The sequence below is a fragment of the Myiozetetes cayanensis genome, unplaced genomic scaffold (assembly GCF_022539395.1).
Source record: "Myiozetetes cayanensis isolate MyiCay16 unplaced genomic scaffold, myiCay2020 scf20-37, whole genome shotgun sequence".
In the NCBI taxonomy this organism is placed as follows: Eukaryota; Metazoa; Chordata; class Aves; order Passeriformes; family Tyrannidae; genus Myiozetetes; species Myiozetetes cayanensis.
In genome coordinates this window covers 8,830,404-8,849,485 of record NW_026087412.1, presented here as the reverse complement: position 1 = coordinate 8,849,485, position 19,082 = coordinate 8,830,404, and the positions used below count along the sequence as shown (strand labels likewise).

The window sequence follows — 19,082 nt, the reverse complement described above, 5'->3', positions numbered from 1 at the left end:
AGGCAGGGCTGGCAGCATTGCCAGTCACACCAAGAGATGAGCTCACTGCTGGGCTCCAAAGGGGTAAATGCAGCCTCTCCCTTCAAGCTGTAACTTCTCTGCAGTTTCAGAGCACAGACAAGCCTGCTGGCAGAAATAAAAACACACCTGCAATGCTAACTGGGTCAAATCAAGGTAAAAGCAAAATTTCACAGTGTGTACAACTCAGGGTCCTTCCAAATTCACAAGCTGCATGTTCTCTTCCTCCCTTCCTTTCCCCCTACTCACTGTACCATTTATCTAATGATTAAGATTTTTAGGAACTTGACCCTAAAAATTTATTTATATGAAATTCCTCTCAATACCACTGGAAACATTTAACGACGATACATTTTGTTAAAATGAGTAGAGAAAAAATAGCTGTTATTTTTATGTACCCTTGTAAGTCTGACTTCTGAAATAAATTACCATTTCAAAACATGTAAATACCTCAGCTAAAAAAGAGCTCCGGGAATCAGTAATCTGTGATAAACTTTATTTTTAGCTTTGCCTGACTTGGAGTTTCATGTTGTTTGGGAAAAAAACCCAAAAGTTCCTTCCCCTCCCATATACCCAGTGCTAGACCATACAATTTTTAGCAACTCCAGATGGAAAAAACTTACCCTGACTTGTTTGGTGGCATTAAGATAAATATAGTCCTCACTTCCGGAGAATTAAAAACAACTAGTCCTCTAAAGCACTTTAATTTTCAATTAAAATTTATTTTCCCTGACTTATCTGAAATTAGCAGCTTCTCCTTTTTAAAAAGATGATCAGAAGATTTAGTTTGAACACTCTCAAAAAACCACACAGAATAAAATTGAAAACTTTTATTAAGAAACACAGGATAAACGCACGGAGACATAACATAGCAGGGAAAGTGCAGAAATGGTAAGTTACTTAACAAAAATCTATTGGATAAACCCAGTATTTTCAAGCCAAATTCTAGACACAGGATTCATTGATGTGACCTCCTATACAGTTTTCCTTCTGCCAGCACTGGAGAAGGAGAGCCTTTGCTAATGGTTTTTTTTTTTCATTGACAGTAAGTAGGATGTCGTCGTCTTGTCTCATGGGTAGATGTTACAAGCTGAAATGGTCCCACTGGATTTGTTGGAGGAATTTATGCCACGAAGAATGTCCTAAATTAACTCTTTACATGAGAAATTAGCGAATGAAAGATTTCATCTCTTTACACTTTGTAAAACAAGGGGCTCTTCGATGCTTGTGCCAGCCATCCTTCCTGGTTCTGGAATTCTGTCTGAAAATGAAACACAAATATTCTCATGCATCTGGAGGACCAAAGGTGTGTTATTTTCTACTATTATCACCTTTGATAAACAATATCAAAATCAGGCAATTTTACAAATAAATGTTTCCATGCACCTGTATGAAATAAAAGCTTTGCATTACCCAAGATTAAATTTCAGACAACTTCCAACTCAGCTACAGAGAATGAACTGAAACAGAATCCACATTTTATCAGGGTCCCCAGTCTGCTGGAATATTCAAGCACCTAAATAATCAAGACATTTTCTAATATGAAAAGCAAGTTAGATGTTAAATACGATTAATCTTGAATTCTGTAACTAACTGTAAACAATTAAATCTCCATGTGAAGTTATATTGGAGTTAACAGGGCAGGGTGACCCAGCACAGAGTCAGAATTTCAGAACTGAGAGACAAAGTTATACTTTAAAAACAGTTCTTCTGCATATTGAGTTTGTTTTAAAAATGGAGAAATTTCTGATAGGAATCATTATTTTCTAACAAAGAGGAAATTTATAGCAGTTTTGGTATGGAAATTCTATTTCTTCAGCCCCCTCTTCTGGCAGAAGGGAAACAGCATTGTCTCAATGAATTAACTGTTTAAAAAGGGGGTTGATGCTTCTTCTCACACTTTTTAGATGTCAATATAATCTCAGGCCTAGTATTTTTCAAATTTTTGGATACAAACCCAATAGTTGATGGCACTAACAGTATAGTACTAAATTCTCACAGGAAAAATGAAGCAATATGCCAAGCAGACTCTGAAGTAAAAACTGGACCAATGAACCCTTTCATCCGGTAGCTTAGGCAGCATTAATTGTAACCAATCAGAAAGCAAACCAGAAAGGGCAAATACGATTTAGCAGTGTTTACTACAGAGCAGTGAACTCAGGGCTTAAGCTCCTGTGGTCAATGGGATATGAATTATGTCCTCAGAAAAGGTTTATGCCCATCTACAGAACTGACAGCTAAAGAGTTAAGAATTTTCTACAGAAATTAGGTAAGTTAGACCAGATAGGAAACAGAGATACACCCACTATTTAATATATTTTATTGAGAATCTATGTTAAATTTTTGTATTAAATTGCCAATGTAGTAAGACTGTCTTTAGCTGACCCTTTTCATAGTTGTGATAGTATAAGGGAGTACAATTTGGCCAGTTTACCTTTTAGGGAAATGGTGAAGCCATCTGGTGTATGACCTTTTTTTTTACAGAAAGGTGTCAGCTCAAAGCATTCCTCACACAGAGAAGGAGCTACACTGTGTCCATCTGCGTGTTTATGCTGCTCTAAGCATAGGTATGGTATAGGAAATCTAACCACAAATAAAGCTTCTGCAAAAATGACACTGCACTCACCTTTTGGATTTCTCTCAGTAGGTGGTTTGATGAGGTTCTGCTTTGGATAATTCAGCAAAGACCCTTTTGGAAGGGTATTGCGGGTACTTTCTTCTTTACCACCATGTAAGAAATGAGAGATAATTCCATACAGCAGAGGTCTGTTTAAGAGAGAAATTACAAAGTAGTCTATAAATACTGAGCATTAAAAATACACCCTTTACTTGGAACTTGTTAGGCCCTAATATTTACTTCTAGAATATGTACCAATGTCTTTATAATGATATAAGATACATTATGCCAAGTATCGTTACATAAATAAGCACAGACCTAAGCTCACCCTGAACATCAACACTCCCCTAAAAAGCTTGGAATAAGAGATGCTCTGCACTGAACTCCAGATCCCCTGGTAGGTGATGAACCAGAGCTTGCTTAGCACAAGAACACAGATCCACATTCTCTCCTTTGAGGATCAGAAGGACCCACAGGCTCACAAAGGATCAGATTTTGGTGGGCTATACACCAGCCCACCACTGCACACCCCAGACTTGGTTCTTCCTAAGCACCTGACAGACTGAGACAGCACAAACTACAGAGAATGCTGAACGTGTTTAAACCTGCTTCTGCCCTCAGCTCACTGATGCCCTTGTATCCGAGCACTGTGACTTTATATCTAATCTCACAGTAAAATAATCTTTTTATTGCTCTATAAAGCAGCTCGTTGATATGCAAAGAACATTTGTGTTTTCTGTAGAAAACAGACTGTGCTGGTAAAAGACTGTGTTTTGGTGTGCAAGGACACTATCTGGAGAATGCCAGTCTTGGCAGGATGAAATGATAGTTCGGAGTGTGTTTGAAAACGGCCCCATGTTTGCCGTCGTGAATCCAGCCCATCAGAGCCAGGTGTGTGATCCAGTCACATTTCAACTGGTGAGAACATTTATATGTGATTTGTAATAACACTAAAGAGGAAAATATACTCATATACAGAATATACCGTGCATTCCAGAAATCCTCCTTACACTGATTTTCCACTTGCGTCTTCGACTACATTCAGCTCTTTGGCAAGAAACTGTCTATCCAAGGGCACCTCAGGCTGGCCGGATTCTGGAAAAAAGATTGTCCCCAAATTCTTAAGACTGGTAAGAAAAACACCACCAATTAGCAGGAGACTTCAAAAGAGCAGAAGAACCCACACTTCCCTTTTAGACTATTACTAACAGTATATTATAATTCCAGGGAACTCACTTATAACATTAGTGCTTCAAACTCATATAATTTGCAATTACCACTTTACCATTTTTATCTTCACTCTAAAAGGATCTAAGAAATTAAAGAAGCCTTACAGTATAAAGATAAATAAATCAGGCAAACAACTCTTTCTCTAAAGTACCATTATCAGATGTTTCAAGAAAAGTATTTTGAATTTGCAGGCTGCAAGCAGGTTTTCTGGCTCCTGCATCAACTACTCTGTAAACAATATAACTTAAGGGGCAGAGAGTAAGTTTTCTTAAAAACTAATTGTATGATTTGGCTTCACGCTGCATGTAAAGCTGTGGAGAGGTTGCTTGTACCGCATTAATTTCCAAGGGAAGATAAGATTGTGCGGCTCGTCCCACTTATTAATTCCATAGTAGCAGTGGAATTCCTCAAACAACGAATGGCTATAATTACAGCGATGACAGGAAGTCGTCCCCAGTACCTGCAGTCAGCACAGATGCCGTGTATTTGTATCTGTTATATTCCAGGTATTCGCGGATCAGTTCATTGATCAGCAGGTTCTCCCGGGACAGCGGCGGCCGTGCCTCGCTTTGGTCGTCCAGTGCATTGAACACTTCAGCTCTGATCCTCGCTTTGATTTCTGCAAGAGCGCCTCTTTTTTCCAGTGTGTCCTTTAAAACTATCACCACAGGAAGGTCTGTTAATTTAGAGCCCGAGGCATCCCAGCATAAACATAATTCCGGCGCGTCCCTATCGCGACAGCGATAAGGTATCCGCGCCTGGGCACGTGCCAGCGCCGAACGGCTCCAGGCACGTCACAGATAAAAGTTAAGCCTTCGGAGAAGTCATAAATTATACTTTTTTTTTTTTTTTTTAGTGGTAAACACACGCTCGCTAATTTCAGAAGAGGAATAACTGGAGCAGGATGTGGTTAATAGTGAGACAGAGTGGAGTACAGCCCGCTCTACATGACGGGGGGCGAAGGGCGGCGGGCCCCCTTTAGCGCCTGGGGCAGCTCCGAGACCCATCGGGCCGCCGGGACCCCCATCCTCCCTCACGGCCATCCCGGACACCTCCGACCCCCGACCTGCTTTGAGCTCCGCCACCGTCGCCATGGCCGCGCCGGGACCCGGATGGGGCCGGGCGGGCTCCGCGCAGGCGCGGGGATGGCGGAGCGGCCCTCGGGGGCCGGGGGGGAGGTTCGGGGTGTCCTCAGGGAGCGGAGCCCGAGGGGCCCCTCTGTTATCGGGGACGCCTCTGTTATCGGGCACCGCGGGCAAGGTCACGCTGGGACACAGTAATAAAATAACCAGCAGCGCCTCAGGGGTGCCTGTGGAGCTACCGCTTGGTGTCCCGGCCGTGGCTCAGCCCTGTGGCATGTCAGGGTTGCTGCGCTTTTGTCCCTCTGTAATTTCAAACGTTGTCAATGAGCTTTATTTAGAAAGAGGAAAAAAAAATTAGAAAAAGATTTAGAAAGGTAACATGGACAATAAGCGAGAATTTCCCCCAGTGTGTCGCGGAGGAGTTTTGTACCGAGTCTCTGAGAGAGGAACTCTTAGTTAATAAGGACTCGCCAGAGATGAGCTTCTAATTTAAAGGACTTGCCAAAATGTAACTGTATACGGCGTGTTCTGCAAGTCTGAGGATCCCTGGTGTGTCTGGAGGCATGTGCGTGTGCTCCGTGTTGCTGGGATGAGTCAACAGTGTTTATTTTGTCAATGCATTAAGTATTTCCCAAAGGAAATGCAGCCGGTGTGGGTGAACGAACTGGATTTGTCATGGTCTGGATGGATCAGCCTGCTGGGGCTTGAAGGAAAATGTGAGGCAGTAAAGCTTAAGACTCACAAGGCTGAAGGGTGGAGTGGTGGGGGGTTGTTGGGATTGTTTACTTGTTTGGTTTTCTACATTTCCTCTGAAAGCAAATATTTATATGATGAGCTTCCAGAGAATCTCTTGTAGGGGGCAATAAATAAAACTCAGGGAAAGAAAAGTCTTTAGAAGTACTGGTGAAGTCAATCTGTTTCCTGACCCCAGCAGTCACTGTGTCCTAGCAGTGCGTGCCTCTGTCCACCCTGTGCCTGCTGCCCGGATCCCCAGTGCGACTCTGGGGACAAACAGCTCCTTACATTTAACATGCAAGGCATTTTCACAGTCAAAACATGTTTCTCTGCATCCTTCCAAACTTCTCCATGCTGTTATGAGTCACTCTGCTATTACACCTGATTTCCATTTGATAAGTTGTTGCAGTTTCCCACCCTATATTCATGTTCAGCAACTTTCTGGTACTCTGAGACCTTGGTTCTATATCTCTGCAGGTTTGGGCTTGTGTCAGCTCTGTCTTTTTCTTCTTCACAATAAATATTTTGAGTCTGCTACATTTTTCTTCTAGAGTCTTCTGCCTCCTCTCACATTAATTATTTACTGTGTATTTTGACTGCACTTTGCTTTACATATTTGTTGTTGCTGCTGTTGCTTAGAGTTTCCAAGGGAAGGAGATTGAATTAATTGGAAAGGAAATAATTTGAGGTGCAGATGCAAGTATCATTTGATGACAAACATCATTAACCTGGTGCATGACCTCTGGTGACATTGGGACAGTTTGAAGCTGAAAAAAATTGTTATTTTGAACTAATTGGAAAGTTTGGACCCTGAATGTGTTACTTAAATTTTGTTAGTCTTTTAGCTTACAATAATATCTTGAGAAAAACATATGTGGGTAAAAATGTAATTTTCTTGATCCTCCTCACTTCATGCTTAGTTCCTGTCTTCTTGTTTGGAACAATCCCTGCGTATGATCTCTATATCCTAAATAATTTTCTGCTATATCATTTCAGCTGTAAATTTATAATCTTATATTGTGTAGAAGTGCAAGTTCTTAGATAGGCTGTTTAGCATTTTTCTGGTTTACTATTTTATTAATAGTCCTATTAAAAGAGAAAAGCTTTTCCCACTCAACTATGGGATAGCTTGCATTAATTGTCAGAGCTATTGGCATTTACACGTGCTGCAGACCACCTGGAACAAAAAGAGAATTCCTGTCAGCTGAAGGCCAGTAGGGTAACACATGTTGGAGATTGTGATGTAACTTTTTCAAGTCATAGTGAGCATTGAGACATCAAAAAACAACACACCAAGATATTTAATATGATTTAAAGATGAATATAGAGAGTACACAAAACAAGACAGAAATATTCTTAATATAAATAAAGGGAAGCATACTTCAACATTTAGCCGTTCTCTTGCAATACTATGAAGATTCTAACATGGTATAAACTAAGGTATGGGTTAAACTGACACAGACTTGTATAGCTTCTGACACCTGATTTGTTTGGTTTGATTTTTCTGTGATGATTCTGCTCAGTTCATCTGTGCAGATGAGACTTCAGTGAGGCCTCAGCTCAAGTGCTGCTGCCCCTTAATACCCTAGGAGTGAGAGAGCCAGGGGACAAGACCAGAAATGCTGCAATCAGATGGATAATCTGGCCACCACCAGCACAGCTCTGAAACTGCAGTGAAGGTGTACAGGTGAGTAAAGCAGCAGGCTGTGATACGTTTTTCTTATTTGCGATGCCTGCTTTTTAGTTACAGGTTAGACAAATGAGACCTGTCTCTTTCTTTGTCTGTTACCATAATTGCTCTGAATGGATAAAAATAATGAAATTGAGTTTTTTTATGCAACTCGTGTGATTAAACCTTTCAGATGTTACTGTAACCACACTGCTCCTTGCTGCAGCGCACAATGCCATTGCTACATCTGTGCCACCACATTCCAGCCGAACATTGATGCTGTCTATGGGTTTAACCAATGCACTTTAAGTAGGATGTGAAGAGTGCACCTTTAGACACAACCCAGTGCAACCACAGGGCTATGCAGTTAGTTTGACTAGTACATATTTTGGTGCTAACCTGTTTGTGGATGGAGTTGTTTCAGTTCATGCTAATCAACTTGAACTAGTTCAGGGCTTCAAAACCAGTATAACTGGTTCACACTGAAAAGTGAGCTGTTTGAAGGGGAGCGTAGGCTTTCGCTGTGGCCTTCCCCGAGGACGATGCCTTGGCTCAGTCCCGCGGGGCCCTGGGGCCGGCAGGACACTGCGGTGCCTCTGCTGGGGGGGGTACGTGGGGTCGCTGTACCTGGGGGCCGGAGTGATGCCGCGGGGAAGGGGATGCCGTGATGCCCCGCCGGGGTCTGCGGTCGAGCCCGGCGGGCAGGTGTGGTGCGACCAGGACCGGGGAGGCTGCTGGGGCCGTGAGACCCGGGCAGGCAGGGGGGGCAGGAGGCCGGGGCGGGCAGGCGCGGTTGAGGCGCTGCGGGGGGCGGTGATTCCGCCGCGGGTACGCGGGGGATGCCTGGGTTGAACAAAGGCACGTGTTGGGCTCCGGCCGAGCCCCCTGGAGCCGCCCCCCAAGCCCGTCCGGGGGCGCGGGGCGATGGGCACCCCGCGGGGCAGGGCCCCGTGCCGGCCGAGGCGGGGCCGCGCAGCGCGGGCGGCGGCGGCGCCGGGCTCGGCATCGGTGACGCGGAGCCAATCAGGGCCCCGGCTGGCGCTGCCGGCCCGGCCCCGCCGCCGCCCGGGCACGGAGAGCTGCGCACGGGGAAGCGCTGCCGCGGGAGCCCGCGGACGCCTCGCCCCATGGGGATCGAGAGCTTCTGCGGCGCCGACGCCCCCGAGCCCTTCTGGGTGAGCGGCGGGACGGGCACGGAGGGATGGCGGGGAGCCGAGCGGGACGGGGCTGGTGGCGGAGTCCGAGGGCGCTCCGGGATGAGCGGAGCCTGCGGTGCCGGCGCTGCCCGGGGGCAGAGCGCGGGGGCTGCGGTGCCGGAGCCCCGGGCCGGGCCGCCGGTTCTCGGTCTCCGCCTGGGCGCGATGTCCCCGCGCCCGGGTCGCGGAGGGGACACCGCCACGCCTCGAGTGCGGGGCTTCCGGCAGGGAAACGCCTGGAGCGGGGAACGGGCGGGTGGGTGCCCGCCTGGGAGACTGGGAACGAGCTCCCGAGGGAGCGGAGCAGGGCTCTGCCGGCCGCGCTGCTCGGGGCTGTGCGGTAACCACGATAACGGTGTCTGGCGGCTCGGGAGCGGGGTGCGCCCTGGAGGAGGCCACGGACACGCTTTCTGCAGGCTGGCAGCCCTGTCGCGTGTTTGCACAGCGGTGCACACCGTTCCTCAGCCGAGAGCGGGTGAGCTGGAGGCAGCTGTGCACAGGTGAGCGATGTGGGTCCTGCTCAGCGGAGACGCCGCGGTTGCGCTCGGGCACGCAGGTGCTGCAGCGGCGAGGCACCTGGTGGTGAAAATCCATCGCAGGAAGAAACAGGTTACACGGAGAAGGAGGTTGTGTGGAGGAAGGGAGGAGAGAGAGCTGGAAGTTAAAGGGAAAATAAAAAGGTGGAGTGAGAGCTACTGAAGGCAACATACGGGTGAGAGGAAAACGCGGAAAGAACTGCTTGTGTATTCATCAAATATTTGCCAAATGGTATTGAGCTAATGAGCTGCCTTACTAGTTAAAAAATAAAATAGATATCCCAGCAAATGCTATTGTACTGTTTTGTATCGAGAAACATTAATGTATTACCCAGCATATATTTAGTTTTTCCTAGCTGATCAAAATTGACTCTGCTAACCTGCTTTTACATTCTTTATGCTCGTATCTCTTTTCAGCTAATTTTCAGGTTTCTCAGAACTGGCTAAATTATGAGTCATCATACATTTTTTCCCCCTCTCCTAGTGTGAGACTTTTTATTTGAAGAGCTTTAGAGAATACATGTTTCAGAACTGGTTTATGGAAAGACTGACTTGAGAGAGTAGTGGTATGGTGAAGAAGAGCTGCTGGCTCATTCTCTGAGCTGTGGAATTGAAACATCAGGTGGAAGCAAGAACTACACTTAAGATGTTGGAAGCAGCTAGTTTATGTAGGATTTCTGATAGCAGATTCTTTTATTAGGAAAACACTATGGTTATAGGTACTACAGCCATCTCTGGTATTTGTCATGTGTCTTAACTACTCCATACATTTTTTTCACTAGTTGCATTGATTCCCGAGGTTTTGGGATTTGTCATCCTTCTCCAAATCACGTGGACTCTGCCTTTCATTTCTTCCATCTTAAGATCCTTTGGGTGTGGTTGTTTGATTTCTGGATTCTTCTAATCCTGCAAAAGAACAATTGTGCATTCCAGTTGGGGTTAGATGTGCCTGGAAAAATCTTCCTTGTCTTCATAAGTAACACTCTGTTTCCACTTGGTTGTTGCATCATTCCCTGTAGTGGGGAGGGTGGCAGTGGTGGTTTGGGTGTTCATGGGTGCTCTGGCTGCTCCATTATTGCTACTCTTTGAAGCTGAAGTAGTAACAGATTTTCAGAAAGTGCCTGTGTATATGTGGTGTTTTGCTGGGCTTTAGATACCACGTGTGGTTGTGCTGCTGCCTTTCCTGTCTTGTGGTACTGCACTCTCCTGCTCCTCAGAGCCAGGTGACATCTGGATTCCAGGTGGCATGTGTTACTGCATTTCTGTGGTGCACTGTATGGGTGCATCAGCTGTTTTAGTTGGTCCTAAGGCTGTGCTGGAGGAGCAGAGGGATTTCTGGCAAACTCAGCTTCAAGGAAAAGATGTGTTTTCTGTCAAAGGTGATGCTGAGTTTAGGACAACTCAGTTTTGAATTGTGGGGGAGTCTGTGGTTGAAAGGACCTAATGGACCCTTAAAAACTGTATGCTAATCTTCTTAGGCTTTGCTGGCCAGGATTTTTCTTGTTTACACACCCAAGGAATGTTATTGTTGAAAGTTCTTGTCTGAGAATTAAACAGATTGGTTTTATTTAATACTTAGTCTGAAAGGTCAGGAGCCCAAGAAAATTAGCCATCTTCTTCACTCTGGTTTTTATTTTTCCTTTTCTCACTGTTTAGCCTACCTGCTGTGCCCCTACTCAGTGTATTAACTTCACTGCAATCAGATTTGTCCACAGAACTTCACTGCATCTTGCTTTCTTTGAACCAGACTCACTTTCTGAAAGGGTACTGTTCAACCCTTCCTTGCTCTGGCATCACTGAGTGTCTCAGAAGGGGTATCCCATCCATATATAAAGAAAGGTACAGCTGTGTAAGATAAAGTTACTATTTACTGATAGCTGTTGATGACAATAAAAGGTAGCATTTTGCACTATTTGCACTCTAGTTCAGTGACTTTAAGGGCCTGTCCAAGCTGTAAAACTTTTTTGTGACCTGACATAGCTGAGATAGCTTTGGCCAGAGTATCACTGGTGTCTGAGTGCAGTCTGCCTCGTTTCGATACCAGCACACGAAAAACCAAAGGTAAAGTGGGGTGAGGACCACAGTCATTCCAGGTAAGCAGGATAAGTGTCAAGGCAGATGGAGAACTTGGTGCACACTTTGGCCTGCTGACCTGGCTGTCTGGCCATGTGTGCACGCAGTTGGTGCTCTCAGTGCATTTACATTTTGAAATAGCCAGCTGAGTTTCCTTTCTTCTGAATAAAATTTTAATTTTGCTTATTCAGAGCTTGTAACCCCCTCAGTATCGTGTTCAGGGAAGTCTTTTCACGTTTGAAAGTGCTAAAGGAAGAGGTTAACAGGTTTTGTGGCACTGGGATATTTCAAGACTAACACTCAGAAGGGCTTTCATGAAAAAGCAATAGGAAATATGAATCTGAAACTTTGAGGTTCTTCCTTATACATAAGTGAATGTGAGATAAATGGCTTATATTTATATAAGCTCCTATCATGTCCTTCACGGGCAACGACATTGTGTTTTTTAAAGTTGATTTAGGCAGAAGATAGCTCAAATTCTTTACTTCAGTGGGAATTCAGTTGAATTTGTTTCCATATTTCTCTAGTTGGGCTTTTAGTTGTTGAGGAAGGATTCAAAGCAGGTAATTGCATTGACTTCTAGGAGAAAAGCAGTTTTCATCTCCTCTGTTTTGAAAACTTGAGTCCTGTAATTATTCAAGCTGTATCTCTGCCTGTGTAAACCCTGGCCTGTTTCTTTCCTGTTGGTGCAGGTTGCTTTTGTGGAGCTTCTTCTTCAGTGTTAGTAAAGAACTTGTTCATATGAAACCAAACTGCAGAAGAAAAACAGGATGAATGAGTAAAGGTGAGGCAGAGCCTCACACACAGTTTCTAGGGACCGGCTCGGAGGGGTTGGGCTCTGCTCCCTGTGCTGTCCTTCCTCTGTCTGAGGCTTTCAGGCACGTTTTTCTGCCTAAGGAAATGTATTTTCTTTGTCCAAAGACATTATGTTTTGTATTTGGGTTGTTTTTAGCCAGAGAGAGCTGTAATGTAGCTTGATAGAATTTTATTAAGAAAAAAAGCATTAATATTCTTTAATTCATTATATTTTTAGCTGACATTTGTGAAGCAATATTGTGTGACATAAGCAGCTGCTGTGCTTATGTTGTTTATGAGGACAGTGGTAGTTTTACTGGAATAGACTTCTGAAGGAAAACCAGACATTTTATGTAAGGAGCAATTTCATGTTCTGAAGATCTGTGGCTTATGCTTTCATGCATCAGATAAGCAGTAAATTGGCACATATCTTGGAACCCTGCAGCTTTTTGCGCTGCAAGATATGTCTTTAGTGCTTTTTTAGGTGTGTTTGTGGCAAAACTAGGGAGGAGGTTTGAGGTGCTGTGAGAGGGTGCTGGGTGAGCTTGATAAAAGCTATGAATTTAGCCTCTGCCTTTAAGACTTGGAGAGGTGTCAACTTTAGGAGTGCATTTGTGACCAGTTAAGAGTATGCAGATCAGGAAACTTCTTATTTATTGACAGAGCGAAGTCTTACGTGGACAGTGTTTGGAACAGAGGAGCAGCAGCAGAGTGCTAAACAGGAAACCCTTCACTCAAGACGGTGACTTTATTACAATTAACAGCAGATTGCATGGTTTGCATGGCTTGGCTGCTGTGTTTTTTAGTGATGAAAGCCAGAGAGGCCCATTTGTCAGCTTTCTCCCATTTAAACCTGTAAAACATTTTTTTTGTTTTACTGGTCATATGAACAAGGATCTAAATTTGCATAGAAATTAAACTTAGATTAGAAATGAAACTGATATCCCTTGATCCAGAATAGATTGATTTAGGGGAAACACGGGGAAATTAAGCCTGATAATCTGTTGTTGACAGCGATTTTCTGAACAGATGACCTGTCATTCTACAGCTGTCAGTTCAAGGTTGCTCAAAAAAGTTAAATGAGGAAAGAAAAGCAGCAAAATGCTTGAATCACTCTTGCTGTTCCATGCAATTACAGTGCAGTTTACACTGAAACACTGTGCTATACTGGGACCAAGGGAAGGTCAGCCCAGGTTGTGCTGAAGTCATTCTGGGTCACATCTCTAAAAAGCCTACTGCTGGGTACTGACCTTTTGCTTACTTTTAATAGAGTCAGAATTCCCTGCATTACTGTTTTCTCACTCTTTGCATCTGTGGGAGCTTCAGAGACAGTTTATCCCAACTTAAGCTGTTCTTTTAGTCCCTTGATAAGATCATTACCCAGGTGTGTTCAGACTTCTCAGTGGTTTGAACTCAAGGTTCAGGCTGTTACCTGTATCATTAAGCAAAAACCCTGTTTTTGGTGCAAAAAGGAGATGAGAGCAGGAATCTTTTTCTCCTGTATCCTGTTAAGTAACAGTGATTTCAGTGAAAAACTTGACAGAAGGGTAAAAACTATCCTTTGGTTCTGAAACTGAATAGTAAATATTTTGTTGTCATTTGGCCAAATGTTGTCTTGTGGCACTTGCAGATATGGCAGGGAAGTGCTACGTCTATAGAGAGGCTACATTTTAATTTTGCAAGTACATATGTTTCTCTGACACAAAAAAATAGCCATAGTTGAGTGGCTTTTAGCTTCTTGGATTACTTAAAACTTTTATAAGTGCCACAAGTGCAGGTGCTCCTTTCTCTGGCAATTTCTTAGCACCAGCTTCTTATTTTTAGGCTAAAAGGTTCTTCTTATAGGCTAAACAACAGCAAACCATGCTTTTTTTCTTGTCATTTTACACACTGTTTCAGCTGATGCAGTGCTTTCTGTAACAAAGGATCTCAACTCCCTGTAAACATTAGGAAATATTGATGTTTGGGTTTGGGACAAGGAGGTACAGACACCTGATTTAAATGCAGGACCAATTATTGGAAGGTAGAGTCTTTTTGTTGGCCGTGTTAACAAGTCAAATCTGCATTATGTAAGTCATTACTGTTGAGAACTTAAACCATTGCTAAAACTATTTCTAATAGAAAACATTATGAGAAATTAAGGGCATTTCTCTGTCACTTACTGGTATTTTTCCACCCTAAATCTTCTTTATATAAAGGATTTAAAAATTTTAGGACCCCTCTTTATTATGTGATTATATTTTTTTTAACTTTCCACCTCTTGCTCTAACAGTCTTGTCTTGTGACAACACTAAGAGACCATAAAACTTACATTTCAGAATTACTTTGAAACAAAGGAAGAAGGAGGGGCATGGTCTCTTCCCCCATCTGAGGTCTCAATCTGTACATAGTATTTTGGGGAACTGGGCTAGAGGGCTTGCTTATGAATGATTTAAGGCTCTCTATATGACTTGCATGTCAAAATCTTAATTGGAGACCTGTGGTTTTTTGGAACTTTTGCTAAAACAGTTATTTGTTTCTTGCTCCCCTGACTTCTACTAGCATTTTAAGCAATGATTTTAAGCAATGAGTTTCATACTTAATAGTTTTGTTCCATTCATGATTTTTTGCGAAGTGTTTTGTGTTCTCACTGTTTGGTGATCAGCACCTGCCCAAAACTCCAATATCACTAATACCAGGAAGATCCAATATTGCATGGTAGGCTTAGTTCTGCTGAGGTAATAAAGAAAACTCCAAACTATGTTTTTTCTGTGGGTGAAAGTGATCTCCCCAAGGGTTGGAGATCTGAATCTAATTCTTAGAACCCAGTGTGGTAATTACCATTAACGTTTCTTATTTCACCTTTGTGGAAGTAGAAGAACAATAAGGCAGAAACTTATGGATCTATTTGGGCTGTTATTGGCCTGAAGAAAGGTCTGAGAACTTCGTGGGGATATGAGCACTTAACCTCACGTGAGATCACGAAGGGAAGTACTGAAGTCTCTTCCCAGACTGGCAATCAGGCTCACTCGGTGTTCATTTTTTCCACAGCCTGTGGTAAGTGGTATAGTTCTATGCAGGGGCATAATTCCAAAATTTCTCCTGGCAGAAGTAGTTTCAAGAGTCTGTGGAGATCTGGGAATGAGATCAAGTATTTGGTTGTGTGGCTTTTAATTTTTAGTAGAATCCTGGTTTTGTGTGTTCAAAAAAGTAAAAAAAAAAAAATCACTGCTGCCTTTCTTTCATCAACCATGTGAATTAGCTGTTAAAAAAGTATTACTGTAAAATCTGTACAAGTATTTTAAATTTTTCTTCTGCCTCCTATTTGCAGACTACACCCTTAGATGTTACAGTAAACCAATAAACCATTCATTTCATATAGTTATGACAGACTTCAAAGGAATTGGCTGTATGTTAAAGGTTTCATATAAATGCAGCGTGAGGTCGCTGTGTGCACCACCACAAAGGTACCATTTTACTTGTACATTCTGCACTGACTTCAGCTGCAAGAAAAACAACTGCATTGTGTCGTAGGAGAGGTCAGTGTATTTTGGACAACTTCCTGTTTATTAAGAAAAAAAGCTAGAGGAAATAAATGTCAGCTAAGGTGGAGAAGTATGTTGGTCCGTGTATATTGTGCTACTTCATCTGGAATTGATTCCAGAGCCATTGGATCCTCTAATGCAAGTAGTACCTTTTTTTCAAAATAATTTCCATGTAGTAGACCTAATATTTTTAAAGGACTTATAAACATGTAAATAGGAACTTTGTGATGGCTGTTTCAATGTCCTATACCTCGTTTTGTGCCTTGTTTACCACTTTTAGGATGTTGTTACCGTTTACTGCTTGTTTCTGTGAATATTGCTGAGCAGATAGGAGGGGTGTTTCTGCTGCTTTTTGGGGAGGGTTCTGGAGGATTTTTCTTGCACAAACATCTGTTGCTTGTTTTATTAACCTTTCTACACCAGGTGTAACCTGAACAATAAGTACAGCGGAGCAGATGTTATGCTGGTCAAGGTTGTGTGTGATTGTGCTTTTTTAGGCCCTATTCTAAACATGCTCTTAGACAAATGGTGAGCTTCAGCACACGTTTCGTGGTCTGACTCCAGAAATGTGAATGAGAGAACAAAGAATCTATATCAGATATCAGGGACTTTTAAAACAAGGTCAGAGTTCCTTTAAGAGCAGCCTTAAAGAGAGAGGACCTTTTCTCCCCTCACCCTGTTGCCCACTGATGAGGCTCCTCTAGGCTCAGCCAGATTTGCCAAATCTTCTATCTGGGGGGAGGCAGGCAGGAAATTTACTGTCCTGGATAGATGCTGTGAGGCCATCAGCTTTTGGTCTGCACTGAGGAGAATGGTTGAGTCAGCTCTTGGGTTTATAGGTGCTACACCGGGGAATTTTTTAACACGGTATCTAAAGCTGCCAGATTGCCAGACTTCCGATTTCAGTGGGAAAGTGATGGCATTATTAAAATGAAAGTTGTCACAATTACAGTGTTACTGCCTGAGAGACCTAATTACTTGCACCCAACTAAAATGTAAGCATTGCATTGAATGAAAAGTGTGTTTTACTGTTAGGAAGATGAGATTTTGAGAAGCCATATCTTGGTATCACAGAGGAGGTGGGTGATACTGAAGCAGTGGGTACACACCAATGTCAGTGTCAAACTCCATCTGAAAGAGTGTTGGCCATGACATTAAGATTCCAGTGTGGTTTTGTAATCTCATTTTTTACACAGGTGTGTGGTAATGTTTAAGTAATTTTTGAGTCACAGTTGGTTCATGCAGGAGGATCCAACAGTGGGCTGGCAGCCTACATCTCTAGCACGCTTGCACGCAGCAGGCATGCAACTGAGCAATTTTGGTCTCTTCATTTCTGCCAGGGAAAATTTTAAAATGTGCTGTGGGTCAAGTAGGATTATTGATGTGAGAACACGCAGCCACTGGCTGCTCACTCAGCAGCCTTTCCTGGCTGCCGGTCCGGTGTCAAATACTGTTATTCCTCAGGTTGGGCATCCTGGAGGCTTGCAGCTTCCCTGTGCTCTGCCTTCCCTCAGCACAGGCACAGTCCCTGATCTTTTGTGTTACACCTTGGTGGTACATTCTGCTGCTGATGTTTTTGTCTTGCCTGCTCCTGAAAATTTAGACAGGAGTTAATATAGTTCTTAATTTACCTAGGCTTTATGCACTGTTAAATTAAAAGTGGTTTACCTGTGAATAGATCCAGGTCATTTGATACCGGAGAATGCCAAGAATTTTTTTGTGCCCTTCTTGTAGATAGAGGTTTTCACTTTAGGGTGATAAGAAGGTTTTCTGTGCCACGAGAGAAAACATGCTACAGGGCACAAAAACTGTGAACTTGTACTTTTCAGCCGCAGTGCTGGTGGTGAAAATGAAAACTGAGAAAATAGGTCAGATAAGTTTAAAAATACTCATTTGCTATTCCGGGAAACTTTAAATTTGTCAAGGAATTTTTAAAAGGAAAAAAACCAATCTGAAACTATTTAACATCTGAGATGTGGTTTTTCTGGACTAAGTCAAAACCAAGCCAACAGCAGATCTCTTCTCTCCCAACATCTACCAAGAAAGGAACAAGAGATCAGACTGATTCTTCTCCAGTGGGTTCCTGCAGTCACAGCTTAAAATAAAGGCTGCTTTCTGATTGTATAGTCTGAGAGCTATAAACCATAATTCTTTCCCTCCTCCTCCTTCATAGCAGGAAGCTGCTGGTTTGTGTAGGCTTTCAATGGATAGTTGTATTTCTGTAATTTGTAGTGACCTTGCAAAGTAAAAGGGTTAACTGATCAGTCAGAGTGAAAATTATTAATCTTTGAGATGTGAAAAATGAGGCAACTTTGTGCTTTAATAGAACTTGCTAAAATAGCATTTCTAAAACTTGAGTCAGAAAAAATGTCTTTAATTTCCTAATTAATGTCTGTTAAATAAAAAAGGTCTGCTTCAGTGAATGTTTCTGCATTGTTCCATGAAGGGCTTTTGGTTTTGATGGGAAAAAATAAAACTCTGAAACTGGGTTTATATAAAGCAAAGGAGAAGCATGTACTTCATACTGACAGAACTAGTCTAGACTTGTGTAATTGAACCTTGTGATTTGAATACGAATGCATGTTGGTTTCATGATGAGAGTGACGTGTTTTCCAGCTACAGTTGAATCTCATAAAGCTGTGATATCCTCCGTGCAGAACTTGGGCTATTCCTGTCCTTTGGAATGGATTGAGTTCCTCTTGACTTTGTCTGCTGAGGGCATCAACACCTCAGTTCAGACTGGGAACCTGCTGCTGATGTGACCTCCTGACAGTCCCCTGTCCTGCTTGCTGGGTCTCTCAGTAGTGGCCTGAGCATCTTCTGGACAGGTGCTAACTGGGAAATGTGCTCCAGTGGCTGAGGGTCAGTCTGCAGGAGAGCCTGCAACTCAACTGGTGTGGACCTGAGTGAAAGGGAACTTGTCAGGCCGTTGCTCAGCAGCAAATATTGTGGCTACAAGCCCATCACTATCTCTGCTACTGTCTTGTGTAGACACAGCCTGAGAGAATTACACCTGGAGAAACAGCAGGAATAATAGTGCCATGTCTCCCTTCACACATTCCTTACCTTTTTCACCTGAAATGCATGTAAAATGGAAGGAGCCTCTGCATCTCACCTGTGTGTTACCATTTCTCTTGTACAGAGAGGAGAAGTGGCTTTTAAGCTCCTATTTGAAATCAACAGCTCTAGATCAAATCCTGGAAAAAGTATGGAAGAAGATACACTGATGTTGCTGCAGCTGTTAAATTCTAGCAGATAGTCTTAACCAAAATTGCCCATTTGTCCCATCCTTCTTGCCTTTTATACAGAAACAAACACCTCCAGATAACTTGCAAATATGAAAGTCAAATGAAAGGTTGCACATGTTTTTAGAATGTCCTCCAGCCAGTATGCATAACAGTCATGCATACAGCACTTCTTGCTTTTATTTCACCACGTGGCAGTGACATGTGCATTACCTGCTCTGACCTTTCTGGGACTTTCCTGATTCATTTTAAGGCAAGCATTTACAAACAGTGCAGAAGGAGTTAGTAACTTTCTTAAAACAGTGTGTAGATCTCCAAAAGTTTACTCAATAAAATGCTCTTGTTTGTTTGCGGTAAAGCTG

General features: G+C 43.1%; 2 protein-coding genes across 4 annotated transcripts in view; one reads left to right on the top strand and one right to left on the bottom strand.

The window, feature by feature from the left end:
- Positions 1–833: 833 nt before the first annotated feature.
- Positions 834–4,985, bottom strand: CEP20 (centrosomal protein 20). 3 transcript variants are annotated; one of them, XM_050317838.1, is made up of 5 exons: positions 4,932–4,985; positions 4,326–4,523; positions 3,646–3,730; positions 2,645–2,784; positions 834–1,279 (listed from the first exon to the last, which is right to left on the bottom strand). In XM_050317838.1, the coding sequence occupies exons 1-5, from the start codon at positions 4,957–4,959 to the stop codon at positions 1,203–1,205; spliced, it is 528 nt and encodes a 175-aa protein (XP_050173795.1). In that variant the 5' UTR covers positions 4,960–4,985; the 3' UTR covers positions 834–1,202. The 3 variants fall into 3 exon arrangements, with proteins under 3 accessions (XP_050173795.1, XP_050173797.1, XP_050173796.1); XM_050317840.1 differs by lacking the exon at positions 834–1,279 and having other exon boundaries at positions 2,646–2,784; positions 3,646–3,762; XM_050317839.1 differs by lacking the exons at positions 834–1,279; positions 2,645–2,784 and having other exon boundaries at positions 3,642–3,730.
- A 3,435-nt stretch (positions 4,986–8,420) lies between these two features.
- LOC126641012 (multidrug resistance-associated protein 1) overlaps positions 8,421–19,082 on the top strand; it is a 47,331-nt gene continuing 36,669 nt past the window's right edge. The window contains exon 1 of the mRNA XM_050317303.1: positions 8,421–8,526. Within this exon, the coding sequence (XP_050173260.1) occupies positions 8,479–8,526 (48 nt within the window). The 5' untranslated portion in view covers positions 8,421–8,478. The remainder of the gene's footprint in view (positions 8,527–19,082) is intronic.

Coding starts and splice junctions, on each gene's coding strand:
- CEP20 (XM_050317838.1), bottom strand. CDS start 4,959: ATGGCGACGGTGGCGGAGCTCAAAGCAG. Junction 4,524..4,931: donor GGTGGCGGAGCTCAAAGCAG/GTCGGGGGTCGG, acceptor CTGTGGTGATAG/TTTTAAAGGACACACTGGAA. Junction 2,785..3,645: donor GACGCAAGTGGAAAATCAGT/GTAAGGAGGATT, acceptor TCTCTTAAACAG/ACCTCTGCTGTATGGAATTA.